Raw genomic sequence first — 27,172 nt, 5'->3', positions numbered from 1 at the left:
CTGGGCTGCCTACTCCATTTCCCACCTCCATGATTTTACGTTGGTCATTCGAATTGGCACAGGCTGCTGCAGCGCCTGGCCCCCCACAGTAGGGGCTTTAACAAAGCTGTCATTGACAGCGGATTCTTGTTCAATCCAGGCTGAACTGGAGACCTGGGGGTCGCTTCCTGCTTAGAGGAAAATACTGTAATCTTATGACATCGCCCGCCCCATCAGCATTCTCCCCCCACCCCACCTCAGGGAGGTTCCCCAGTGACCCAACAGCCCACGTCTGCTGTGGGGGGAGGCGCTGAAGATAAAGCGGTCAGGAGCCCATACTCCTCCGAGGAGCCTTGTCCTGCCTGTCCCCTCGGCGGGGCTTCCAAATTCAGGGAACCCCGGGGCTCCTTTCCTGTGCCTGGGGGCGGCAGACTTGGACACTGGGGAGCGAATGAGACCGTGTGGCCCGAAAGGCGCCCAGAAGTTGGTACAATCCGCAAACTTGTAGCCAGTTTCCTGCCCCATGACGTGAAGTATCTGGGGGGAGGGGCCTGTGCCTCCGCAGACTTCCCAAAGAAGGCAGGACCACCCCCACCCCACCCCGCACTGGTCCTATCCTTCAGCCCTCCTGACACCCAGGTAGGCGCCCTCGCTAGACGGTCAGGTAACTGTGGATCCAGGGGATCGGGAGCACCCTCTGCCCCGCCCTCGTCCCACCCACCCCCCCGGAAATGAACGTCCTGAGGCAGGAGAGGTTGGGCCTCCATTCTGTCCCCTTGGACGCCTGGAACCGGACACCCACCGGCTCCTGGCGCGAAGGCCAGGGATAGGACCCTGGCCGTGGGGTGTGGGTGTGGCCAGGGGACGGAGAAGGGAGCTGGGCCAGACCTCCCGTCTCCTTGGGGGGGGGGGGGGGGGGCCGGGGGGCGGGCAGGGCGGGGCTGGAGACCTTTCCCAAGATGGGCAGCTGTGAGCCTAGGCTGGACCTGGGGGAAGGGGCTGCCTGGCTAGACCTGGGACGTCCAGGCCTTCACTCTTGCCTCCAGGCCCTGGGATGGAGGACGACCCCACCGTGTTCACCACCCACTGCCTGCCCAAAGACCCCCGCCTCCTGCCCACGGTGACTAATTCGTACCTGGGTACACAAGTGTACCATCACATCCTGCACGTGAGCGGCGTGTACAACGGGGCTGGAGGGGACACGCACCGGGCCGACCTGCCAAGCCCCGTCAATGTCCGCCTGGTGGCTCCAGCCTGCCAAGGGGCTTCCATAGAGGAGACCTTTGCTTTGGACACCCAGACAGGTAGACACCCCCCGCCCCCGTACCATTATCGGGTGTCTGGCAGGGTTTCTTTCAACACTCCTTGGCCCCTCTGTGTCCCCTTCCCCAGGACATTTTCCCCCAGGAAGGCGTGGCTTCAAGCCCCACCTCAGACACTGTCTGGCTGTCACCTGAACAGGTCAGGGGGTTGGCCTTCACCCTCTGCTGGTTCCCCCTCCACTTATGTGCCTGGGTTCCTCTTTCCCCAGGCCTCCCGAATAGGGTGTGCCGGAGGAACAGTAGCAGGCCCAGGGGCCACAAAGTCACAATATCCCTGGCTCCCCTCCCTCTCCCTGTTCCCATTGCCTGGGTGGCCCCTCAGCAGCACAGACCACTGGGGTCAGGTGAGACGGCTCCGCCCCTTTAATGTGAATGAGAGCTGTCACCCATCGTGGGGCTCCTCTGCCCAGCTCATCCCTCCCTTCTTCCTCAGCTACTTTTGTCCATACCCTCCGCGGGCCAGACTTCTTGGCTGCCCACAGAATCTATGCCCACCGAGTGCTCCCTCACCTGCTGGTCTCCAGCGTGTCCATTGGCCGCTTGGGCTCCACCAGCCAGCCAATCACTGTGCACCTCCAGGCTGACTTCACCCCCCACAGTCCCGATCTGGCCTTGCACCTGGGTCCGGACTTCCGGGGTTCTAGGTGAGTGAGTGGTGGCCAGGAGGGTTGCAGCGTCGGGGAGCAGAACTGGGGGCTCGCCTCCAGGAGCCCCATGCTTTTGTCCACCTAGGTACCTATATGGCCGCACACTGGTCCCGGAGGAGCCGGGGGGACCCCAGCCGGAGGTGCATATGCTCTGGACCCCAGTCTCTCCGTCACTGACGCTGTCAGAAGAAGAGGAGCAGACGTGGGACTTCCTCACGGTGGTGGCAGGCAGCAAGGAGGAGGCCGAGGACCGGTTCCTGGAGGCTGCCTCCCTGCAGGGGGCAGGGGCCCTGTACAGCAGCCATTCCGATGCCTGGGGGACACTCTGGGAGGCCTGTGCCCTGGACCTAGTGGGGTCTTTCCCCTTCCGCCAGGCTCTTCGAGGGTGTCTGTACTACACGCTAAGCGCCCTGCCCCAGGACGGAACCCTGGAGCCTTTCCACGGGCTCAGCCCCGGGGGCCTTTCCAACGGGCGCCAGGGAGAGTGTTACTGGGGCCACGTCTTCTGGGACCAGGTAAGGTCCCCAGCATTGCCCCTGCCCTGCCCCGTACGTTTGGCCTCTTTTACCTTCCCATCCTGGACTCCACGAGCCTGCCTTTCCTGTGTTTACCCGTGACCTCCTTCGGTGAACTTGAGAGCCTCCATAACCCTAAAGGCCTCCCCTGTCTTTGCCCCAGGACCTCTGGATGTTTCCCAGCATCCTTCTGTTGGACCCAGACGCTGCCAGGAGCATCCTGGAGTATCGAGTCCGGACGCTGGGCGGGGCCTTGCTCAACGCGGAGGAGCTGGGCTTCCAGGTGGGGGTGCCTCCCTGGAGGCTCTGCCCCCTCATTCCAAGTACCAGGCCCCCCTCCTCTGCTGCTTCCACCAGCAGCTCAGGAGGTGGAAGGAGCCCTTGGGGGGCCCGGGTGTCCAGGGGGCCCTGGCCTCCAGGGGAGGCAGCCCCAGGGAGGCCCAGGTCCCACCTTCTCATCCCAAGAGCCGTACACTCTGCCACTTACTCCTGTGTGACTTTTCCAGCCTCAGTTTCCTCACCTTCACAATCTGCTTCCAGCCTTTCCCCACCCTGTTTTTTTTCCCATCTTTCCCACTAACCCTCAGCTCCACAGGACCACAGGTTGACTCCTGCCCTCAGGATTGTATCTCCTGCCTCCATGCTTTTGCCCAGGCTGTGCCCAATGCCTCTGACAGGCCTCTCCAAAGCTGCCTTTCTTGCTCTGCCCCACCTGTCAGTGTCCTCAGCCTTCTTAGGTTCCTTGGTCTTACTTATTTGTGCCTGTGAAGTGTTGTCCCTCCCCCCCCGGCCGAAGCAGCAGAGGAGGGGGGCCTGGTCCCCGGCCCCCCCTTCCTGCCAGCTCCTGGATAGCAGAGGCTGCTTGGTCTCTGTCTTCATCAGAAGTGTGAGGGTTGTTGAATCTAACTCTTATTTCACTGAAGAGAAAACTGAGGTCCAAGAGCACTGAGTCACCAGGGGAGTTGGGAGCAAAGCGGGGAGCCAGGTCTGTGGCTCCATCTTCAAGCTTCTCTCCTTCTCCCCCACCCTCAGGGTGCCAAGTTTGCCTGGGAAAGTGCTAGTTCTGGCCGGGAGGTCTGCCCTGAGGAGATTTACGGGACCCAGGAGATCCATGTCAATGGGGCAGTGATGCTGGCTTTTCAGCTATACTACCAGGCCACCCAGGTGCCTCCTGGGGGGGGGGGAGATACCTGCCCAGCCCCCCAAGGGGAGGGGGGCCCAGGGCCACCCAGGTACCTCCTTGGGGGGAGATACCTGCCCAGCCCCACAAGGGGAGGGGGGCCCAGGGCCACCAGATCCATTTCTGGGACACTGCCCCAGGCCCCCAAAAGGACAGGACCCAACAGGATGAAGCTTGGCTTAAGGGTTATGGGGCCAGGAATCTGTGTGCCCAGAAGTAGGGTTAGGGTATGGGTCCAGGCTCTGCTGGAAAGAGGCCTCCAGGAGTGAGAGCAGTGACCTTCTCACTGCCCTGTGCCGCCCCAGGATCTGCAGCTATTCCAAGAGGCCGGTGGCTGGGAGGTGGTCAGGGCTGTGGCTGATTTCTGGTGTAGCAGAGTCACCTGGTGTGCTGAGGAGCAAAATTACCACCTCCGAGGCAAGTGGGGAAGGAAGGCCTGCAGGGGCAGCCCCTTAGATGCACAGCATCTTCAGACCTCCTCCCCAAGACTGATTGGGTTTTATCCTGCCCCTCTCTAGGAGTGATGCCCCCAGATGAGTACCACTCAGGTGTCAATAACTCTGTGTATACCAATGTCATTGCTCAGACCAGGTAAGATTACGAGCCCTCTCCTCTTCTGTGCAGAGATGATAAGGAAAGGGGGGAGGGGGGAGGCCCACAGCCTCTGCCAAGGACTCAGTCCCTATGAGCCCAAGTTCCTGGACCTTTACCCACAAACCTCAGCTCCTAAGCGGCCCCAACCCTCCCAGACCTGTTACCTTCCTACCCCCAGGCCCCTCCTGTATAAAGTCCCGAGATACCTGTTAGCCCTTGTCCTCACTCCCACACCTTGCCTCCCATCCAGCCTGCGCTTTGCAGCAGATCTGGCTAGAGACCTGGGCCAGCCAGTCCCAGAACAGTGGGCAAAGGTTGCCGAAAAAATTAAGGTGCCTTTTGATCCTGAGAGAAATTACCACCCAGAGTTTGATGGCTATGAGCCCGGTGAGTGAGCACATGCTTCTGGCTCCATTAGCCCCCCCATTTCCCTAAATCCCATTTCTTTCTTAAATACACACGTGTGGATATAGTATTATTGTTATTATTTATAATATTAATAATTAATTATAGTATAAATAATAACATTAATACCTTAATATATTATCTATTTGTATGTACACATATGTATGTGTCTACACACGTGTGTGTATACACATTTATATAGAAATACATATACCTATTTTAACAAACATTTGTGTTTTATATATATATATGTGTGTGTGTGTGTGTAGGAATACATATTCCTTTTAACCCTCCATAAAAAAAGAAAAGGAAAAAATGCCTTATAACAAATATCCCTGGTCTTCCCCTTGGCCATTGTCCCAAGCATGGGCTTCATTCTGTTCTCTGTCTCAAGCCCTGCCCACCCCCCACCCCTCACTGCACTCCTCTGGCATCCTGGCTGACCATCTGCAAGGATGACAGCTCTCAAGCTTTTGTCCCTGGCTGCTTGTCCTGCTTCTGCTTGCCTTGCTCAGCATCTGTCTATCCAATCCCCCCACAGGGGGCTCCATTACCTGTCCAGCCCTTGCCCAGCCCACTTCCAGTGCTTTGCCAACCCATAAGGAGCCACTATCAATATATGTGCACTTAGTACATCCTTTTCTTCTCTCTCGGACCTCCTTGGGGAGGGAGCTCGGGGTAAAGCCCAGAGCATTGGCCTCCCTTTTTCAAGGATGCCTCCGAAGTGCAGACTAGTCTCTGAGCACGCCTCTGATCAGCATCTGGTGCTGGGGGGAGGCCTGACCAAGGGCTAAGCCACCACGAAGCACTTCCTTCCACCCTCACAACAACCCAGGAAGGTGGAGGCTGTTCATACTCCCATTTTACAGACAAAGAAACTAAAGCAGGCAGCGTTGAAGTTACTTGCCCAGGGTCACACAGCTAGTCAGTGTGTGAGGTTGTCTTTAAACTATGCCCAGTTTTGCTGCTCAGCATGCATTGCATTTCTTTTTAAATATTTGTATTCATTTTGTTAACTATTTTCCAATTACACGTAAAAAATGTTTACCATTCATTTTTTATAATTTTCGGTTCTGAATCCTCTCTCGCTCCTGCCCTGCCCCCAACCCTGACCAATCATGCCATCTCTCCTGAATGCCCCAGGAGAGACTGTGAAACAGGCTGACGTGGTCCTCCTGGGCTACCCAGTGCCTTATCCCCTGAGCCCAGACATTCGGAGAAAAAACCTGGAGATCTATGAGGCTGTGACATCCTCAGAGGGTCCTGCGATGACCTGGGTAAGGGAGACAGCACAACCCCATCTTCCAAGCCCCTTCCTGAACCGACTCCCCTGGCCCAGAGCTGGCTGGCCACCTAGCCTCAGTCTCCCCACCCATGGAATGTGAAGAAGAGATGGCTTGTTCCCCTTCTAGGCCCTCTAGGGCTTGGGGTTCCCTTGTGGGGTTCCAGGAGGGGCTCCTAAGGTCAAGGCCCCGGCCATCCCTATCTTATAGAGCATGTTTGCTGTGGGCTGGACAGAGCTGAAGGAGATGCACAAGGCCCACCAACAGCTCAGGAAATGCTTCTCCAACATCTCAGAGCCCTTTAAGGTCAGGCCATACCCCTCAAGCGCCCTACCCCCCCCCCCCCAGCTTCCATGGACTTAGAGTCAGGAACAGCCTGGGCAGGAGTTCCTGCTGTGATCCGGGGACCTCAGAGCACCTCTGAGCTTCAACTTCCCCATTTGTCCAGGAATTCTTGCTCTCACTCCCTGTGAAGGGTGTTGAGAGAAAAATCCTCACAGAATTTGGAAGCTCGCCCCAGGCATGCCAAGCTCTCAGGCTCTGCCCCCAGGTCAGGGGAGCCCAGCACAGTTCATGTAGCTCCGTTCCCTCTTCCTGGAGGGGGGGTGTCGGGGATGGTCTTCCTGGAAGTTGCCCTTGTAGGTGTGGACAGAGAACGCCGACGGCTCTGGGGCTGTGAACTTCCTGACCGGCATGGGAGGCTTCCTTCAGGCGGCCCTCTTTGGATTCACCGGGTTCAGGTGTGCTGGGGGGAAGGGGAAGGGGAAGGGGGAGGGGGAGGGGGAGGCAGGGAGGCCAGAGGGCCAAGGCTTTCCCCAGCTTCTCACTCACTCTGGATTTCCCTTCTCAGGATCACCAGAGCTGGACTGACATTTGACCCCACCTGTTCGGCTGAGGTCCGGTCCATGACGATCCCCAGGGTCTCTTACCTGGGGAACAAGCTCTGTTTCTCCTTCTCTGAGGAGATGGTGACAATTGTAGTGATAGCCTCAGGGTGGGGAAGAGCCCCTCCCCTGGAGGTTGAGCTGAGGACTTCTGGGAAGCGGCTCCCCCTGCCTCTGGGTAAGTCAGGTCCCCTACCAAGTCAATGAGCATTTATCAAGTGCCTACTGTGTACCAGACACTGTTCGGAGCCCCGGAGGTAGAAAGAAGCAGTCCCTGCCCCCTGGGCTGGCATATGAGGCTCCTCTTCGCCTGGCTTCCTTCCCTCTTCCCCCTCCCACACACAGAGGCCTCAGGCGTCTCCATCCGTGGGGGGAGGAGTCTCCCCCCAGTCCCATTCCCAGCTTCCTCCTCAGTGTTGGTCTGGATCTCCCCTCAGGACACAAGGTCTCCTTCCCCATCACTGCTGGGAGGATCCAGAGACAGCCCTCATAGGAAACTGAGGAGGCAGAACTTCAGAGGCTTGGAGCCTGCCCCTCAGCACCAGGAAGAGAGGGGTCATTCTGACACACACACACACACACCATACTCACACACTCACATACCACACTCACACACCACACACACACACACCACACTCACACCACATACTCACACACACCATATTCACACACACACACACCTGCCTCAGGCTGGGGCAGTATCCTCTGCTGATGTCCTCTCCTACACCCACCCCCATCATTCTACTGCCAAGGTTTATGGACTCTGCCTTGGCACCTCCCCGATCTGTTGCCTTTTCTCCACACCCCTGGTTCCCAGGAGGGGGTCAGGCCCACTGCCTCCTCTAACTTGCCTCTGACACCAGACTCTCCTTCCCAGATCCATCTGACATAGAGGTGTCCTTCTAAAGTTCACCCCCCTCCCTGACCTTCAATGACTCCCCAGTACCTACACAATGAAACCTGAATTCTTGACCATGGCATTCAAGACCTCCATCTCCAGCATGCCAGGTGCCTTGTCTGCTCTGCCCTGTTTTCATCTCTGTACCCTCACCCCATGATCCATAAGCATGGCATAGCTTGCCCACCTCCACTCCCCCCATGGCCACCTGCTCAGAGGCTTTGTCCATCAGGGCTCCTTCCTTCCCTAAGCTGCCTGTCTCTCCCCGTCAGCACCAGGCCAGCCCCTTTTTCCCCTTCTTTCAGTCTTGTCATCAGTTATCTGTGTATTTGTGTGGCCAGCACTTTGTCCATCCCCAGCCCTGGGGCCTACACACAGCAGGAGCTCAATAAATGCTGACAGGAGAACTGAGTTAAGTGGACTCATCCCTCCCTCTGCCTTGGAGGCTCTTTGACTCCCTTCCAGGAGTCTCCCCTCTTCCCTCTTCCCTGTGCCCCCTCAGAACTAGGTTCCCTGCCCCCACCAGCCCTCCTTGGGCCTTGCTGCTTCAAGACCATAAGGCCTTATTCTCCACTGACCCTGAAGCCTCTTGGAGCTGAGTCTGAAAGAAGCCAGAGCTGAGACACGCCTCAGCCTGTGGCCTGGATTGGCTGGGAGTGTGCCAGCTTCCCTTGGGTCCTGGGGCCTGGAGGAGACATCAGAGACCAGGATAGGAGAAGGAGGGAGCTCAGAGGCCCTTCACTTGAGTCAGGCTTTTATTCAGCACCCACCATCTGCAGGGCTCCATGGCCTGCTCTCAGGATCCAAAGCAGGAGGGGGGGGATACAGCCTAGGGCTTTGCATGCATGATCTCATCTGGAGTTTTTAAAAGCCTGGATTTCTGCCTTCAAGAAGCTTACAATGTAAGCATGGAAAGCCATCTAGGACATACCTGAATAAGCTGCCAAGGATGGGATTGGATAGGACTGAGGCCTCCTGCTGGATGAGCCAAGAGAGAAAGAGAGAGACAGACTAGAGAAGCTGAAGATCGAGTTTGGGGCCACCCTGTTAAGGGTGTGGGCAGTAAGCTGGCAAGGGAAACTGAGGAAGATCCACTAGGAGGGAGCCCGGAGGCAGTAGGGCAGAAGCAGAGGGAGTGTGGGGTGGGGCTCAATTCTGGGAAGAGGCTAGAGAAAAGCAGCCCTAGTGCGGTCTGAGGCCTTGGCGCCTTAAGGGAGTAAGTGTAATCAGTGTGGGCTACTCCTTGGAGCCTCCCTAGAGGGGAGGCAGCGCTGCCTCAGGCTCCCTTCCCACTCCAACAGCCAGCCAAATCTGCCTGGGTGTGGCGGCTTTCAGCCTCTCCACCCGCAGCGTTTAGGACGACTGGGGAGTAAGAGAGGCCCCACCCTGTAATTACGATCTGCCCAGGGTCCTCAGGAGGGGCTCAGGCCCATACTGCCCCCCCCCCCCCCATGCCCCTGCAGGGCTGGCTCTCTGGGTTCTGACTTCTGTGCGGTCCTTTACTGCAGCGAGTGTGAAGGAATGGCTAGAGCGGAGAAGGAGGAAGAAGGGGCCGCCTGTGAATCGCATGAGGCTCTCTAAGGCCGGTCCCCACCCAGGGAGTTGAGAGAGGACAGGCCCGGCCACCCAGGGTGCGAGCTAACTGGTTCTCCTTCGGCAGCTGGGAGAAAAAAACAGGTGAAAATGGAAGGACTTTTCCCCCTGCCACCCCCACCCCTTCTATCCCGACTGGGGCTGGGGCGGGGGCTGGAGGCCAGCTGGAGACCGACGGAAACAACCTAGGGTTAAGTCTTAAACTGAAGTGCGGTCAGTCCTTAATTTAGGTCAGGTCCTCCCCGTCTAATTGGGCTCTGGTTCTAGTCCCATGATCAGTCAGTCCCTGATTCTCTCTGGCTGACGGGGAACGCACACACCTGCTCCGACACCACCACCACCCCCTCGCCTCCGCACGGGCGCGCACACTGCCACGAACACACACGCATTCACCCACGCCCACTTTAGTGGCCCTGGAGCACACACGAGAGGTGTCTGAACCCAGAGCCGAGGGGATCTTAGAGCCGTCTATGGGAACACAGGGAAGCACGCTGGCCCGAGAAGGGCGACGTTAAGCCTGGAGTGATTGCCCGGCATATCTGACTGGGGGGCCTGGAGAGGGGACACACGTGGCGGTGGTGGAGACATTGAGGAAAGGGGAACTGCTTTCAAATTGGCCCCGCCCAGGCTTCCTGAAGGAGAAGAGCTCAGGACCCTGTCTACGGGTGAGCACCTGGAGACCGCTGGGGGTGGGGGCGGTGTGGAATGCAAGGGAGATGGTTGGCCAGGAAGAAGGCTCGAGGCCTAGACGTCTACAGAGGCTGCCTGGAGAGGAGGCACAGGGTGGGGAGGAGGGCGTCTTGAGCGGTTGGGTGGTCGAGGATGTGTCTGGGCACCCAGGCAAGAGTAAGGGGGGGGGGGGGGGGGTGGAGGGAAGGCCGAGCGCAAGGTCAGTCGTAATCAGCCTCGTTGAACTTGACGCTGAAATAGCTCATGGAGCCCTGAGCCAGGCGGGACAGGTGCAGGGCTCCAGTCACCACCAGGGCTACAAGCAGCAGGGGCAGCAGCAGCGTCCACACCGTCGCCAGGATGTTATAGCATTTGGCCTTGGATCCATAGTGCTGCGCCGCTTCCAGATCCCCAGCCACCTTCTGGTCCCGGGCCTGGGGCAGGGACAAATTAGGAAACACCCCTTGTAACTCGGCGCTGGAGGACTTCACCCCAGCTGAGCGTCCTGGCCATCTGCTCCCGGGGAAAATGCATTAAGTCACTCGCGCTGCGCTCTGGAAAACTCAGTGGCTCCCTATTGCCCCTAGGCAAGAGTTCTTGAAGGGAGGAGGGAGTCTGCTTAATTTTTTTTTCACTTAAAAATCTTTTCTCTGACTCACTTCCAGGCTCCTTATGGGGGGAGGGGAAGAGGAAAAGAGAGAGCAAATTCCCGGTAAGGACTATGAATCTTAAAGCAATACAACTTTCCTCACAGGCCATGTCCCCAAAATGCCTGTTTCAGTCTGTACCCTAAGAAAGACTGGGGTTCCTTGATTTAAACTCATTATTCTAAGGAGGAAAAAGGTTCACAGACTTTCCAGGCCTGTCCGAGGAGTCACCCTGTTCTAAGATCAAAAAAGCCCTCTCGCCTCGGAGGTGACACCCCCCCCCCAGGTGACCTTCCTTCCCTTCCCCCATTGAGTACAGATCTCGTGTGCCCCTGGGAGCTACACGCCATCTTCTCTATTAGAACAGAAGCTCCCTGAGGGCAGAAAGTGCCCCCACCCCTTAAAACTACGAGTAGCTTAGCATCCAACCTGGCATATAAACGCTTTGTGAACTGACTGATGGAAAGCCCCTCCCCGTCTGGCTTCCTCTGGCATTTCAGACTCTCACACGAGCCGTTTCTAAATAAACTGGATTTTCCTCTGTCCCCAGGGGTTCTCCAGCTGGTACCCCAGCCTCTTCCTTCCCCTATTACCTTCCAGGGTCAGTGTCCACCCCGCCCCAGAACATCTCTGGGGTCCTCCTGAAACCTAGCCGAATACTTCCTCCCACCCCCCACCCCCAGTACCACATGCCCATGCAAGGGTCCCCTGAGGCCAGGTAGAACCCGCCTGTCCGATTCCTTTTTGTTCTGCTCCTCCCTCCCTTCCCAACCTCGGAGTGCTGCCCCCACCCTACCCCCCTACCTTGATGGAATAGGCCAGGGCCAGGAAGCCCAAGCAGCACAGGTTCAAGTAGAGGGTATTGAAGACGGACCAAACCAAGTGGTCTTTTGGGGGGCGCGGGGCTCCCATGGGGATCACAGTGGCGGAACTGTGCTCTGAGCCACGGGCGGTCATGGGCAGATGTTCCCCACGCGGGTACGACGTGTCCATGGGTTCGAGTCCCGTATCTCTCTTATGAGCTCAGGCAGCCTGACTCTGGGAGAAGATCAGGCCAATTCCTTTATAAGGCCGTAGCCTAGCCGCAGGGGTCTCTATATAGAACAGCAAATGACAGATTGGCCCTGGGGCATAGAGTGGGAGGGGGGCTCGGGACAGCCCAGAGCCACCCCGTTCCCACACACCGGGCTTGCAGCCAGCCCAGAGCGAAAATCCTGGATTACACTCCCCACCCCACCCCCAAACCGCAGGGGCCTCAGAAAGATGGTTTGGGGCCCGACTTGAAATCATTGGGATGGGAACGAACCACAGCCTACCAACGTGAAGCAGCAACCCATGGCCTCTAGAGCTGCAGGCCAAACAGAGAGCATCACACAGCAGGCATGTGTCCGAGACCAGGCTTCCTGACTCCAAGACCAACACTATTGGCCTTCCTCGGCCTCTCGGAAAGAGTGCTTGGGTTCCAGGGCTTCTGTTATTTTATCAGAGTGGTTGAGCCCCTCCCCACACACACTCACACACACACACACTCACACACATTCACACACACAATCACACACACACTCACACACACACATCTCTTTGATTTCATAGGTGTAGGAAACTTTTGTTCAAAGACAGTTATTGTGTATAGCCTGGTCCTCTGAAGGATCAATACAGCCCACTTCTGGGGCTGGGAGTCAGGATATCACCCCACACCCCAAGCTCTGCCTCCATCTTTCCATCCTGCCCCCAGAATTAGCTTGCCCTGAAGAAGGATGATTTGGGGAAACTTCTCTCCACTCCCCAACTCTTCTGAAAAATAAAAGACAACCCTGTGCTGGAGCCCCATACTCTCCTCACACCAGCAGGAAGTGGGCAAAAGGTCATTAATCCCCTTCAGACAAAATTCCTCAGCCCAAACTTCAGCACTGCCCTGCTCCCCTCTGTCAAAGGGGAGCTGAAGGGTAGAAATAAGTAGTGAGAGAGAGCGTGGATTTGCCCATGAGTCCCTTGAGTATCCTCAGCCATTTAGAAGTTAGTTTGACTCTTACCCGTGTTTCCCCGATAATAAGACCTATTCCGAAAATAAGCCCTCCCCTTACTGTGTAAGATTCCTCTAAAATAAGCCCTCCCCCGAAAATAAGCCCTATTGAGATTGCTACTGTAGTGAAGGTGATCCCCTGTGCTACACGCTACATTACAGTACCCTCTGTATGCACCGTCCTCCCCCCCCAAATGCACGCCCCGCGCTCCGAGCTGCATCCAATCAGAGCTGCAGCAGTGAGCGCGTCATCCTGTTCTTCCCCAGTGATTTGCTTGCTGGCGCCATTGAGAGCAGTACCACGGAGGAGAGCTGAGGCAGGACAACATAAGCCCTCCCCTGAAAATAAGCCCTCTGGTGTTTTTCTTTCCAAAAAAATTAATAAGACAGTATCTTATTATCAGGGAAACACAGGGTAGTAGCCTAATGATGTATTCCTCACTAGAGGCCCTGAAGCACATTCACCTGGACATTCTCCCCCTGAACAAGGCCAAGGGGAACAGAAGAAAATGTCTGCTCCATAAAAGGATGGGGGGGGGTTCCCAAGTTCTCCTTGAAGAGTGAGGCTGGTACTAAAGGCACCAGTAAAAGGTCTTCACCAGATAATGGCTCACCAACCTTGTGGCAGTCAGGACCACCCGCCCCCCCCCCCCAAGCCCACCAGGATGATCAAGGCAGTAGATCTGGTGACGTCTGTTACCTTGAGTTCAGAGCAACCACAGTCGATTAAGAAGGGTTCAGGAAAGGTGGCACAAGAACCTGTATTCAAGTCCTGGTTCTTCTGTCTGTCCTGATCCTGTCATTCCCCTTTTGGACCCAATTTCCTGATTTGAAAGGTAGGACTAATGGACTCTTCTGGAGCTAGGTCTATGATGCTATCAACTCAAAACCTCTAACTGGCTTGTTTTCTTTTCCTCTTAATTTTTCTGTCATGTTTCAGAGCCAAAGGAAACCAGTAAGGGTGCAGTTGCTGAATGTTCCAAATATCCTAAAAATAAAGGGAGGCCCAAAGCTACCCGTGGCAAAGGGTGGGAGTTCATTGCAGCTTAAGCAGAGGGACTCCTCCCTCCCTCTGGCTGACATCCCCTTCTGGCGGGAGGGGGTATGGATTCAGAATATTTGCATATGTTTGGGATGAGGGCCTGATGGGTTTTCCTGACCCTTTTTAAATTTTGTTTTCTAGCTCTACTAGAAAAGAAAGCTCAGTGGGGACAAAAGGCTATTCCAAAATGCAAGAGATATCAAAATATAAAGACCAGTAAAACATCTTTTGAAATCTTTCCTCTCTCCAATCCATTCTTCATACAGCTGCCAAAGTGATCTTGGTGCAGGCAGAAAGAAACCAGGACTTTGCAGGGCGACAGGCAAAGGTAGGAGAGCAGGTGTGACTATTCAGAGTGCCATCCCAGACATAGCCACAAGGTGGCATTCTGAGCCCAATCTACCAGAATAAGTCTCTTCACCTCTGCTGGATTCCCGGCTTCCAGGTTTCCCTTTAGCTCCTGCCCTCAGTAAATGGAAGGTTCAAATGACTCTTAGATAATTATGCAGCATTTCACCAGTTTCTCAGATTGGCTTGACCACCTTCTCGTGAAGTTTCTCTCCTCATGGTTTCCTTGATCTAAAGACAAAGCCTTGGAGTCAGAGACGCAAGTTTGGATTCCCTCTCTGCTAGGAGCTCCCTGGGTTATATTAGGCAAGTCACCTTTCGCCCCTGAGCTTAAGATTTTTGGCCTTCACAGATGAAGGGGTCAGACTCTGAGGTCCCCTGCTCAGCAACTTCTACTTCAGGCAGGGAATAGCTGGCTGCAGTGGGAGGGGGAGGGGGAGAGCAAAGGAATGACCCAGGCCTCTCCATCACCACCAGACCCTTTTGAGGTTTGAGGGGATCCCAAAACTATGGGGGAGGGTCCAGTGTCATCTGGAAAGAATTCACAGACTCAATATTTCTTCTAGTCAAGTGGCAAAAGTCTATTGTGATGCTTATAAGGCATGTGGAGCTTCTGAGGGAACTTGCAACCTAACTGGGATGAGGCTAAAGTTTATATAGAAGAAGGTCAGTGAATGGTGAGCCAAGTATGCTAATTAGGTAGTCAGGGAGGGCTGGGGATTAAGGAGTGGCCAGTTCTTAAAGAAAATTGAAAATTTTGCCTTTAGTCCCCAGGTGTTTTACTTGGGGTTCACTAGGGGGCCACTAAGGGATGTGTTTTGAGTCAACCAGAGGTCAGAGCTGTCCTGCCTGTTACTAATCAATGTCCTATTAGATAAAATGGATTGGGGAGTGGACGTATATCTTGACTTCTGGAATGTATTCCGTAACTGAGGGAGTGAGTCAGTAGGAGATAGTTCTGTGAAGGGAAATTGTTACATCGTCAGCTTGTTACTGTAACAGGGAGAGATCGGACACACTCATGAGTTATAACAGAGATGTGGTCTTGGGGTAGGGTCCAAGCACCCCATCAGAATGTTATTTTTCATCATTACTGATCATTCACAGCCTCCCATTGCGTATTTCTCTCTAGACCCTGTAGCAATTGCTAGGCACATAGGAGCAAACTAATTTCACTCCCAACCCCAAGTCTCACACAACCCTCCATGACCTGTCCCACTCCAGCCTGGCTAGGCCTTTCCAATGCACTCCTTGGAATCCCTGCTTCACTTCCCATCTGGGGTCTCCTTCCATCACCTTGCCAGTCCGGGCTCTCCATCATGTCACTGCATTCTTGGTCTGCCCTGACAGCATTTGCTGTACCTTCAGGCACCCCCTAGCCATGCTGAATGAGTGCATTATATGTCCAAGTTATCCAGCTTCCTTGGGCTCTTTTTCTACCCTCTAACTGAGTCCCATCTCACTCCCCACAACAGATATTCCAAAAGTTTTCTTTCCTCAAATCTTCTGTTGCCTTTCACTCAGCTGAGGACCTCAACCCATACTTTACTGTGAAAACTGAAACTATATAACAGGGGTGGGTGCCTCTTCCTCTCACGCTCTTAACCTCAAAACCTCTTGATGTTAAAGCTCAGCCCATCTCCTCCTTTTCTCCGTTTTCTGACAAACAGGTGGCTGGTTCCCTTGCCCAGGTCAGTCTCTCTCCACACTGGCTGATCCTATTCCCTTCCATCTTCTTCAGCAGATAGTGCCCTCAGTCATCCCCAAGCCCTCAGATCTTCCATCTATTCAAACACACCCAAATTTCCAAGCTCCTGGAATGGCCATTCTCTCCCCTCACTTGCTTTTCAACCCTTTTGGTTTCAGATCTCATTGAGGAACTGAAGCTGACCTCTCCAAAGGTACCAGTGCTCCTTTCATGGGCTTTTTCTTAATCTCTCTTCTTGTTGGTCTCTCCACAGCTTTTGACGTAGGGAGCCATCCTCTCCTTCCAGACACTCCCCAAACGCTTCTGGGCAAAGGACTGGAGTTGTGAGAGGTAGCAGAGGATTAAGTTTCCACAGGACTGCAAAAACTGCTGAAAGAAGACAGAGGTGGGTTAGCAGACCAGACAGGAGCCTTGGGGAGAAGTTGGGTTCCTGGTTCCCACAACACTAGAGTAAAACAAAAAGAAGCTGGCAACAGCAGGTGTGCTTGACCAATGAGAAAGCAGATACCAGCCTTGGATTATCAGGCCCAGATAGGGACAGATTTAGGTTAAACTGGTGAGGGGTCAGTATTCCAGGGCTATTGCTGCACTCATGAATTATGTATATCATCTAACACGTCCACCTAGAATTAGAGCCTCATTAGCAATAATAATATGATCATGGAAAAGGTGCACCCTAAAGAGAATGAACCAATCCGTCCTCTGAAGGGAGTGTCTGCACAAAACTAATGGCATAAAAGCTGCTTGGTTTTTGTGTCCCCTCCCCCATCCTCCTCCTTCCACAAGAAGGGTGGAGTCCACTTCTGGCCAGAGGTGTTCCATTACTCGGGATTTCTCCTTAATAAACTTCTTTTGATATCCAGACTTTTGGTATCAATTGTGTTTTTGCTTTTTCCAAGTTGGCATTTCCAGCAAATGGCACCTGAACAAGGAACTAATATGCAGATTTGGGAGGAGGCTAGATAGAGCCCACACAAAGGGTGCCCCCGTTCCTTTTCAAAAGTCCTGTAGGTTGAATCTGCCCCAACAGAACTCATGGTATTGGACTGACCATGGGCAAAAGTCCAGAGGAATTGGGGAAGTCTGCCAGCAGATCACACAAGTTAGTATACCAAGCAAAGGTGAGGGTACTGTTCTTTTATCTTAGGTTGGTCGGGAAGTCCCTTCTTGCCGGGAAACCATGCAAGGCAACCAGTTTTAGCCAGATTTGCAGAAATTGTCTGCAGTGATCTGTGCACGGAGGGCTTTGGGGTTGGCTTTAATCTATAACCAACCTTGACTCGATTCTAGGATGGGGGGGATGGGATGGACCAGGCAAGGGTAGGGTAACATCCTTTGTCCTTTGGTTGATTGAGAAGTCCCTCCTGCAGGAGTCTGTTTGGGAGGCTATTAGCCTTAATCAGATTTTCAGGAACTATCTGCAGGAGTCTGTGCTGGGAGGCTGTTAGATAATTAGCCTTAGCCAGATTAGTAGATGGGGGGACAGACCGGAAATGTCCTTCCTTCGGGAGTGTGTTTGGGAGGCTGTTAGCCTTAATCAGATTTGCAGGACCTGTCTTCAGGAGTCTGTGCTGGTAGGCTGTGTCTGTGTGGGTGGCTTTAATTTTCAACCAGCCTTAACCCTTTAATTTACAATCAGTCTTAGCCAGATTCATAGATGGGTGAGATGAGATCTAGGCCTAGGATGGGGGAGAATTCCCAAGAAGACATATCATCAGAGAGTCCCTTGGGAAAAATGTTACAAAATGGGGGGGAGGGATGCCCCCAATAGTAAAAGTAAGGATAAAAAGAAAATGATCAAATATTGGTGTCAGGACTGGACCAAGGGTCCTATCCTGGCACCCTCAGTAATTTGGCCTGAATTCAGATCTGATGAAGATTGGATTTGTCAATTATGGGATTTACATATAAATGATAAAAAAGATGTTTTAGAGGAGGAGAAGGATTATGTCAGTTGCTGGGGTCTAAGAACTTCAGTCCCAACAACAGCAAGTATTTTTCTTTTTTTTTTTTTAAAGAAACCGGGATTAAGTAACTTGCTCAAGGTTACACGGCCAGTTATTTCTGGGTGTGGTGCTGAGTATCTGAGCCCGGATTTGATCCAGGTCATCCTGACACTGGAGCGGTGCTCTTACTCACTTAGCCACCTGGCCGCCCCTAAGCAATTGGGGTTAAGTAACTTGCTCAAGGAGGCCAGGTGTTTCTGGGTGGGTGCTAAGTGTCTGAGCCCGGGGATTCGATCTCCAGGTCTTCTCAACACTGGAGCCGGTGCTCCTACTTGCTGTGCTACCTGGCCACCCCAAGTATTTTTCTAAGCAGGACAAATAGAGAAGAAAAGAATGAAAAACAGAAAATCATAGTATGGATAGTAAAGGAAGTATAGAGGGGGAAAGAAAGGGAGTGTGGACCAGGCAGCCACATGAGCCAGAAATGAAAAAGACGTTGGGTGGGTAGGAAAAGAAGGAAACGGCTAGGCAAGAGGTGGCTGGGAGAGAATCTGTGTTTTAAATGTGGAAAAACTGGGCATTTGCAGCTAGGTGGTGCAGTGAATAGAGTACTGGCCCTGGAGTCAGGAGAACCTGAGTTCAAATCCCACCTCAGACACTTAACACTTCCTAGCCGTGTGACCATGGGCAAGTCATTTAACCCCAACTTCCCTGCCTTCCCCTCTCCAAAGAAAGCAAAAAACAAAACAAAAGAGACATTTTCCTGAACTGAAGCAAAATGAACAGACTCTTCTTCTAGACTTCAGGCCTAGCTCTCTGCCCACTACACCTCTTAGTGGCCCCTGTTATTTTAGGAATTTCGAAATAAAGGTTATTTTTTAAATTACCATAAGATTCTGCTGCACTGACATTCATGGATCCCTATTAAGAAAAAACACCCCTTTTATTCTGAATAGAGATTTCAGTCTCTGACCTCATTTAATTCGGTGTGTTTTCAGGTAACCGCCTGTGCCCTCCATTTATCCCTGAATGACAGGAAATAGTATCAATAGACACGTAACCCAATGTGGTCATGGTCATTTGTGGAATTTTGTAAACAAACTCAGAAAACAGCTTAGATAAATAGTGAGAAAAGCCATGGGAGATGCAAATGCATCTGGATGGAGAAAGAGAGGGGGAGCCCAACTTTTTGGCATGGATCCAAATGCTCACTGAAGCCAGACTCCTCTGCCCCAGTTCTGGTGCTCACATCAGAAAGCACCTGAAGGGGCCTGACCACCATCCCAGGGATCTGAGGGCCTGGGCTACTGCCTCCAACCTTCCCATTGCCTCCCAGACTGCTTGCAAACTCTTGTCTGCCAGCTCCAAGCTTTTGCCAGGGCTGGGAGGGAATATTAATTCTCCAGGACTACAGTTGCCAGAATGCCCAGTTCTGGTTCTGATCCAAATGTGTCCAAATACCTGCTTTCAGAGAAATTCTGCTCCCTGACCTCAATCTATCTTTCCAGCCTTGTTGGATATCCCCACCCCCCCATGCTGAAATTCAGCCAAATTGACCCCTCTGTTCCTCACCCTCCCTCCCAAATGCACAACCTCTTCTCCTCTCCACCCTTTACACTCCCCTGTCTCCTTTAGGACTCACTGGAGTCCCACCTTCTTCAGGAAAAGGTCTTTCCTGGTTGCACCCCCCCATGCTCTCCCTCCACATTTCCAGCACATGGCACCTGAACAGGGAACTAACATGCAGATTTTGGAGGGGGCTAGATAGAGAGCACAGGAAGGGTGCCCCTGTTCCTCTTCAAAAGTCCTATAGGTTGAATCTGCCCCCACCCGAACTCACAGCATTGGACTGACCATGGGCAGAAGTCCAGAGGAGTTGGGGAAGTCTGCCAGCAGACTAGTTCTTTTTACTTCAGTCATGTATGCCCTAAAACGTTGCTGTGCCCCCCATCAGACCGTCAGCCCCTAGATTCCCAATGTTGTTTCCTTGTCTTTGAATTCTTAACACTTAGTAATGGGAGGGCACGAGGCAAGGAGGTGCTTAATAAATGCACAATGACTGGCTGGGCTCTAAGCTCCCTCTCAGCTTTGGACTCCACTGAATGCACCACATGCAGACTCCTGAGCAGATGCTGACAGACCACCACCTCTAAGGGGCTGGCACTCCTCATTTCCCAGTAGGAGCCTCAGATACCTTGGGATATGACTGGCAGAAAAGCGACCACAGACAGATGCAGGGGCCACCCTTGAACCCAGTCTCTGCCCATCTCAAGCACTCAGAAGCCCTATACCAGCTCAGCGGGTGGGCTCAGCCCAGGGCCTTCTTCAGCCCTGGGGTAGTCATAACTCATCCTGTTTCTGCTTCCCTTCCCAGCCCCACTCCTGGCGCGCGCACACACACACACACACACACACACACACACACACACACACAATATCCACTTTGTCTGCAGGCCCACTTACTGCCACACCCTGAAGCCTGCCTGGACTCCCTTGAGGAGACGGGGGGACACCTCCCTGCTTCTTCAGGCTTCGAGGCAGCCTCCAGAACACCCCATCACCATCTGCTGCCTTATTAGACATTGGCCAGTTGGATCATCTGCATTCCTCAGCAGAGCTCTCTCTAACCACTGACCTGAACACATCCTCCAATGGTGAGCATACTATCTGACTCCCTAGAGTCTCCCTATGCAAGGTCTTCTGGACATCCCCTTTTCACTGCATTATTCCTGTTCCCCATCCCGACTGCTCACTTCTCCGGGACTTTATTTATACAGTCTGTCCCCCCAGCCTGGGCACTTTGCCTCCTCGCCTCTGCCCCTGGCTGTCCTGGCTTTCTCCAAGACTGCTGAAATCCCACCTTCCCCAGGAAACTCTTCCCAAGCCTCCTGAACGCTTGCACTGTCCGCTCTGAGAGGACCACCAGTTTATGCTCTATTTATCTCATGTTGTCTCATCCTTAGATTGTGGCCTCCTTGATGGCACAGGTGTTTTCGGCCTTTCTTCACATCCCCAGATAGTGCTTAACACAGTCTTGGGCTCCTAGTAAGGATTTAAATGCTGGTTGGCAACTGCTTGACAGCCCCTCCCCCAAATCAAAGGCCCGAAAGGCTACTTCCTGACCACTTGCCGGGTAAACATTGGTGTCCAAGGGGCGCCAGTGAGCTCAGTGATTTTCTTGCATCCCAGAACTTCTGCTGTAGACTCACTCACTGACAAGGAGCAACTCAGCCCGCCTTGGGCCTGCCCCACCACCAGCATTGGAAACACCGTAGTATTCCATGACACTAGTGACCTTATTCAGGAAGCATCTCTCGAATGAACAGTTCTGAGAAAACCAGATCTGGCGAATTCCCCACCCTCTCATTTCCTCTTTCATTTCTTTGTGAAGCAAGCAGAGATACAAACCAAATTGTTCCCAAAGACAGGTTACTGTAAGGTAAAGGTCTTTTTTACACTCCATGCATGACCTCAAGCACCTTCCTCATTTCCCCATGCTCCAGAGGGGGAAACCTGTGGCCCTGAGGTCACATGTGGCCCTCTAGGTCCTTGGGTGTGGCCTTTTGACCGAGTCCAAGTTTTAGAAAACAAACCCTTTTGTTAAGGGGATTAGTTCTGTGAAGCTTGAATGCAATGAAAGGGTAGTACTTGAGAATCTAGAGGCCACAGGTTCCCTGCCCCTGACAAAAGCAAACATTCTAGCCTGGCAGACCTCAACATCTTTCTGCTATCATTGGCTTTATTTGTACAAAATCTTTTCACTTTAATGTAAATCAAATTGATCCATTTTGCATTTCATAAGGCTCTCTATCTCCTTCTTGTTTGGTCATAAATTCTTCCCTTCTCTATAAATCTAACAGGTAAACGATTCCGTGCCCTTTACTTTGCTTATAGTCTTTCTAAATTGTGCACTTATTTGGAATTTATTTGGTATATGGTGTCAGGCACTGGTCTTTGCTCAATTTCTGCCATACTATTTTCCAGTTTTTCCAGCACTTTTTGTCAGATAGTGTAAAGCCAATCACGAGCAGCTTTCCAGAGGACTGCTGCTGTGAACAGCTTCAGGGTTCTGATTACAAAGTATAATGAACTCTCTATTTATTCAGCAGTAAATTAAAGCAAAACATTCACAGAAACCAAAGTACAGCATTCACAATGTTACAGCATAAGGTACCACTAAAGTGGCCACATAGTTTTCACCAAAATGGCCAAAGTAGTTTTAAACAAAAGATATCATTCACTAAGTCCTTAATTCAATCATCCTTAAGGGGCAGGCTTCCTTAAGGGACACAAAGTGCAAAAGTCAAAGTCCTCTACCCCTAGGTCACAGTAAATCGTGATCTTCTCAGTCAGCATTAGGTAACCCAGAAGAGGTCTTTTCATCTTGACTCACGGATGACTCTCAGCTTCCAGGGTCCCAGCTCCTGCCCAAATCTACCCAACTGTCACCTGGGATTCAAAGGCAGGCAGCTCCCAACTCTTTGTCAATTCCTCGTCCAGTTCCCATTCCATATTGAAGTTCACAGTGTCCAGGCCACCTCAAGTCCTTCACAGTTATTGTTTATGGGAAGACAAAGCTTAACAGAGCCAAAACAACATTTTTACACTTTGCTGGCACCATCATCAATTCATTATCTGCCTGTGAAATCAACACAGACCCACGAACAAGGTCTGAGAGGTCAACACAAATCATCAAGAAAGTCCCGGGACCTCTGAAACCCTGCTCCAGGACTTCTGTAAACAGACAAGAAAGTCCTCCTTCAGGGCTTCCACTAAGGTCCCAGGGCTTCTGTACAGAGTATCACAAACAAAAACCAACACAGATAGAGCAGACAAACACAGAGTGCTGGGCTACCACAAGCTCTCTCCTTCTCGACTCTGCCACCCCAAGAGCTCTCTTCTCAGTTCTTCTCAGCTCCACTCTCTCCCAGCCTGGGCTTCTCATTATATATGGTCATTAGCTCCTCCCAACTGAGGTTCACAAAAGTTCTGTTTCTTAACAAAGACTTGATCTAATCATGGGCAAGGTTTAAAGAAACTTGAACTGAAGCAAGGTGCTTAAAGGAACATGCACTTTTAATGTCAATTGCCCAGGCATATTGCTATAATTTACTGTGAAATAGCCCAAGGGCAGGGGGAGGGGGCGGGCGCTACCTGGAGGTGTGGTTTTAGGCCTGAAACGTCAGCTATCGGTCAAGGGCTGACTGAGAAGTGCTTAGTCTGCCACCCATCAGTGTCACTTTTGACAAGATGGATGTTGGGAAACAAGGCTAAGGGAGATTCAGTATGTGTATAATTGGCTGAGGAGTTAACCTACAGATATCGCATTGAAGGATTCACAGATGCAGCTGGCCACTATACTAGGGGGAGATAACATTTGCCTAAGCTAAAATGTTTATAGATGGTTTAGTGAAGGATTCATAGCTGTAGCTTGTTATTGTCCCAAGCAGAGATAAACAGTTCATGGGCTGTTGCTGGGCAGGGGCAGGGGCAGAGTTAATGCTCTGAGGCTGGGGGGGGGGGGGTAATGTGATTTTACAGACTGGTTTTACAAGTTGGTTTTCCAACCTGATGTTACAAATTAATATGACAGACTGATATTACAAACATAGATTCCAAGCACCCCATCGTTAGGACCTGGGTGTTAATTCTACCCTCTGGATTTTATGTCTCTTTTCTTGACTGATGGATTTGGGGAAGTCAATGGAGTCAAACTTTTCAGAAAGTGCTGGGGACATTCCACTGGTCTGGAGGAATGCAGCTTCTAGGCCTTATAGGACAAAGAAAGGGTTTGTTCCCTTCTAGCCCAAGTGCCCAGAGACCCCCGTGAAGGTTCCAGACTGAGGGTCCCTTTGGTGCCTTGGATTTGTTTCTTCTTCACCATCACCTAAGGGAGATCACAGAGCAGCTCAGGCTTCCTCCATGCTTGGTGACTGAGTGATGCTGGCACCATTCACAAAGCCCTGAGGTCAGCTGCAAACTCTTGGGAGTGTGGCCAGCTCTCCAAAGTTCCTCAGACACAGGAACAAGCACTGGGCTCTTCTCAACATTCCCTCTAGGCTGAGATCCTTTGGGACTGAAAACTTGGGCTCTTGTCCAAGGTCATGCTGGATGACCTGCCACCATCTCCTCTGGCTCTTCCAGATAAAATGTGATCTCTCTGATTCACCCACACCTTCAGAGAGTTCAAACTACTAACTGCTTTCTCCATAGAGAAGTCCTCCCCCCATTCCTCACCCCTACTTCTGAGTAAGAATCCCAGACTTTCAGCACAGATGGAAGAAGTGGCTAGATAAAACTCAAAGGGGACTCCACCCTCGCCTCTTTGGCAAGAGGTCCTTCAGCTTGCAGCGTCCCAAGGATGGGGAGCCCACCACATCTTGGGGCAGCATCTCACCAGCTGGCTCCTTAATGTCTCCAACTGAATATCTCTGAGGCATCTAGGACTCAGCATGTCCCAAATATGATTCATTATCTTTCCCTCAAACCCTCCCATTCTCTTCTTCCGAACTTGCCTCTTTCTGTTAGAGGTGACAGGCAGGCCAGTGAGACATCCCTGGCCACCTTCAGATAACTGTTATTATTAGGAGATTCTTGATGTCAAGCCTGGATTGGCCATTTTGTATCTTCCACTCATCTCTCCTTGGTTCTGCCCTCTGGGGCCAAAGAAAACCAGTCTAAGCCTCCCTCTGATGACAACACCCAGCTCTCCTGTCCATCTCCTCACTCCCCCACCCCCAACCAATTTTCTCTTTTGGCTAAACATCCCCAGTTCCTTCGGTCTACCCCACCAGAATTAGGCTGCTGGTGGTTCAGTGGATAGGGCTCTGGGCCTGGAGTCAGAATGACCTCCATTCGAATCTGGCTCTGGGACTCTGAGTAAGTCACTTTATCTCTGTTTGCCTCAGTTTCCTCAACTGTAAATGGATATCATAATAAATAGCACCTACATTGCAAGATTGTTGTGGGGATCAGATGAGACAGTCTTTGTAAAGGGCTTATCACAGTGCCTGGCATTACAGCAGGCACCTGTTCCCTTCACTTCCCTCCTCTGTCCTCAAAGGATTTGAACTCAAGACCCCTTACCCTCCAGGTTGCCCTTCCCTGGACAATCTCCTGCTTATCAATGTCCCTTTAAAATTGTGCTGTCCAGAACAGAGCCCAGTCCTCCACATAGAATCGAAGCAGGACAGAGAGGACAGTCCTCATGTGCCGTTCATCCTCAGAGTTCTACCTCTCCTATTAAGGTCATCCAAGGAGATCAGGTCTGAAAAGTGCTTGGCACTTGGCACAGGCCTGACAGAGAGTGGGTCCTTAATTACTGCTTAGTTCCTTCTCTGTCCCAGTTAATGCAGCCCAAGGTTCAGTTGGCTTTTCTGCCTTCTACTCACACATGGGCTACGTACTCAAATTGAACTTGGGGTCCATGAAGATCCCTAGATCTCCCTCACAACAGCTGCTACCTAACGAAGTTCATCTCTCTTTCCCTTTCACAGCTGATTGGTTCATACCCAAGTGTAAAACACCATCTATCATAATTGGATTTCGTCTTATTAGCATCTTACCTGCCAAGAATCTTTTGGACCCTGACTCTCTCATTCACTGTGAACTGTCTTTCTTGGGGAACACTGGGTCATTGGCTTAGGGTCATTTTCAAATGGATGAACAAATCATTTATGCCTTCATTCCAGTCATTAATGAAATGCTAGACTGAGCCCAAATCTCTGGGGACAGGGACCCACTCCACTGGAGACTTTCTGTCATGTGGGCATGGAGTCATCGAGAAGTATTCCTTATGTTTCCCAGTCCATCTGACTGTTCTTGTCTCATCTTTTCCACAAGAATGCTTGGCTAAAATGGGAATGAACTGTGTCCACAGCATCCCCACCTTCTATGAGTTTGGCAATCTTGCAAAGAAGGACGATGTTGACGGTGGCCTTTCTTGAGGAAGCTGGCTTAGTTCTTTGTAATCACTGCTTCCTTGTGGGGGGCTATTGATATCCCGTCCTCTTACTTACCCATAGTAAGTCTTCGGTCGTCACCGGCCTCCTAGGAGGAATTACCAGACAGAGCACCCGAGGTTTGCAGGAGTTGTTTATTCAGGCTCAGCTACATCACGACTGCCCTGAACTTCTGTATCAGGGCAACTTATAGATACACATAGCCAATCATCTTCCACAATTCTATTCATTACCTTTTAAGGTCATATATCAAGCAAGCAAGCCTTAGCCCATATACCATTACTTCCTAGCCCCCAACACTTCCTTCTCTGTTTGGCCATCTTCATCTACAGAAGTTGCCTGCCCTTAATGAAATGACTGTCCCTCCTAGCCCACACTGTCCCTACTGCACACCATCTTGAGAGTCCAAGTGACAAGGATCCAGGTTTCTATCCCTGGGGCATGGGAGAATCCATGCCTAACATTGTCTACACTTCCTGTTCTTGGCCCAGGGGATCAATCTCTGATTCCCCCGGTCTCCAGAGTGTGACTGCCCTAGCTCCCACAGCCCTCATTCAGGATTTCAGAGTCAGAAGGCACTGCAGAGTCCAAACAATACCTCTCCCAGATTCCCCATAGAATGTCCCAAAGGGGACCACCCAGCCTTTCCGTGAAGAACTGGAAGAAGAGGAGGAACCATGATGCCAGGAGGAGCCCACTCCATCCTGGAAGAGCTCTCAAGCTGAGGGTGCTCTTGATGGCATCCAGCCTAAAATGCCTTCCTTGTAACCCTTCTTCCCCACCCCAGGGCTGTTGGTTCTGCCCTTGAGCAGAACAAAACTCAGCGAGTCTTCTCTTCTGGTCAGACTTGCCCAGCTCCTCAAATCCTTCCCTGTCCTGCCTGCCCTCTTGGGGACATGCCATCGGATGCCCTTGAACCTAGCTGCCTAGAACCCATCACAGTCTGGCATAGGATTGGCTGGTGAGCTGAGGTGGAAACACCTGAAATCCTCTCTCACTTTCCCCACCTCTGAGAATCATCTTCAAGAGCTCTTCTGACCCCACAGCCTCTGCCCCTGGGAGAAATGACAAGGCTCTTCACTTGGGCCGCACCCTCTGGTTCTGCTTTGTCCCCCCTAACCTTCTGGTCAACTCTCAACCCTGAGACTCCCTCACATAGCTGCCCCCCAGAGGTGGAATCTCTCTTTGCTTGGATGGAAATAGCCATCACTGGACACAAGAGTGGTACATGACATGTCCTCAGCCCTGCTTCTGCTTGGCCAATCCAGGTTGGTGCTACCTGATGTCAAAGGGATGCAAACATTGCCTCCCCCCCCCCCTGCCCCAAGTCTAAGTCAGAAGAGCCTCATGGACAAGCCTTAGCTATCCCTGCCTCCTTGGCACACCTGTGGGAGTTTAGGATAGGGTCATCTTTCTCCCCCCCCCCCCCCCCCCCCCCCCCCCCCCCCCCCTCTCTCCTCCTCCTCCTCTTCTTCCTCTTCCTCCTTTCTCCCCTTCTTCCTTCCTCCCTCTCTCCTTCCCCCCCTCT

At 52.3% G+C, this 27,172-nt stretch overlaps 2 protein-coding genes across 7 annotated transcripts; one reads left to right on the top strand and one right to left on the bottom strand.

Moving 5' to 3' along the window:
* The first annotated feature begins 260 nt into the window (after window positions 1-260).
* Window positions 261-9,747, top strand: PGGHG (protein-glucosylgalactosylhydroxylysine glucosidase). 6 transcript variants are annotated; one of them, XR_011172417.1, is made up of 15 exons: window positions 265-618; window positions 1,026-1,283; window positions 1,735-1,945; window positions 2,034-2,463; window positions 2,627-2,746; window positions 3,496-3,627; window positions 3,949-4,060; window positions 4,162-4,234; window positions 4,488-4,624; window positions 5,786-5,919; window positions 6,136-6,231; window positions 6,568-6,665; window positions 6,776-6,987; window positions 7,247-7,817; window positions 9,216-9,747. XR_011172417.1 is itself a non-coding variant. In XM_069107967.1 (14 exons), exons 2-14 carry the CDS (start codon window positions 1,034-1,036, stop codon window positions 9,311-9,313), a joined length of 2,103 nt encoding a protein of 700 aa, XP_068964068.1. In that variant the 5' UTR covers window positions 262-618; window positions 1,026-1,033; the 3' UTR covers window positions 9,314-9,738. The 6 variants fall into 6 exon arrangements, 5 of the variants coding, with proteins under 5 accessions (XP_068964073.1, XP_068964068.1, XP_068964072.1 ...); XM_069107967.1 differs by lacking the exon at window positions 7,247-7,817 and having other exon boundaries at window positions 262-618; window positions 9,216-9,738; XM_069107971.1 differs by lacking the exon at window positions 9,216-9,747 and having other exon boundaries at window positions 264-618; window positions 7,687-8,130.
* A 254-nt stretch (window positions 9,748-10,001) lies between these two features.
* On the bottom strand, window positions 10,002-12,321 carry LOC138176990 (interferon-induced transmembrane protein 5-like). The gene is made up of 2 exons (XM_069107973.1): window positions 11,421-12,321; window positions 10,002-10,403 (listed from the first exon to the last, which is right to left on the bottom strand). Exons 1-2 carry the CDS (start codon window positions 11,607-11,609, stop codon window positions 10,191-10,193), a joined length of 402 nt encoding a protein of 133 aa, XP_068964074.1. The 5' UTR covers window positions 11,610-12,321; the 3' UTR covers window positions 10,002-10,190.
* Between the last annotated feature and the right edge of the window lie 14,851 nt (window positions 12,322-27,172).

The sequence above is a fragment of the Petaurus breviceps genome, unplaced genomic scaffold (genome assembly GCF_028583685.1).
Source record: "Petaurus breviceps papuanus isolate PSGF00001 unplaced genomic scaffold, PetGlider_PUasm1.0 90317, whole genome shotgun sequence".
NCBI lineage: Eukaryota > Metazoa > Chordata > Mammalia > Diprotodontia > Petauridae > Petaurus > Petaurus breviceps.
The sequence above is the reverse complement of the archived record's forward strand: the minus strand, read 5'-3'. Positions and strand labels throughout refer to the sequence as shown.

Excerpts from the sequence above, each read along its gene's own strand:
- PGGHG (XM_069107968.1), top strand. The coding sequence starts at position 1,034 with ATGGAGGACGACCCCACCGTGTTCACCACCCACTGCCTGCCCAAAGAC. Across the intron at positions 1,946-2,033 it reads CCGGACTTCCGGGGTTCTAG|GTACCTATATGGCCGCACAC; the intron begins GTGAGTGAGTGG and ends TTGTCCACCTAG. Across the intron at positions 3,628-3,948 it reads TATACTACCAGGCCACCCAG|GATCTGCAGCTATTCCAAGA; the intron begins GTGCCTCCTGGG and ends GTGCCGCCCCAG.
- LOC138176990 (XM_069107973.1), bottom strand. The coding sequence starts at position 11,609 with ATGGACACGTCGTACCCGCGTGGGGAACATCTGCCCATGACCGCCCGT. Across the intron at positions 10,404-11,420 it reads CCCTGGCCTATTCCATCAAG|GCCCGGGACCAGAAGGTGGC; the intron begins GTAGGGGGGTAG and ends TCCCTGCCCCAG.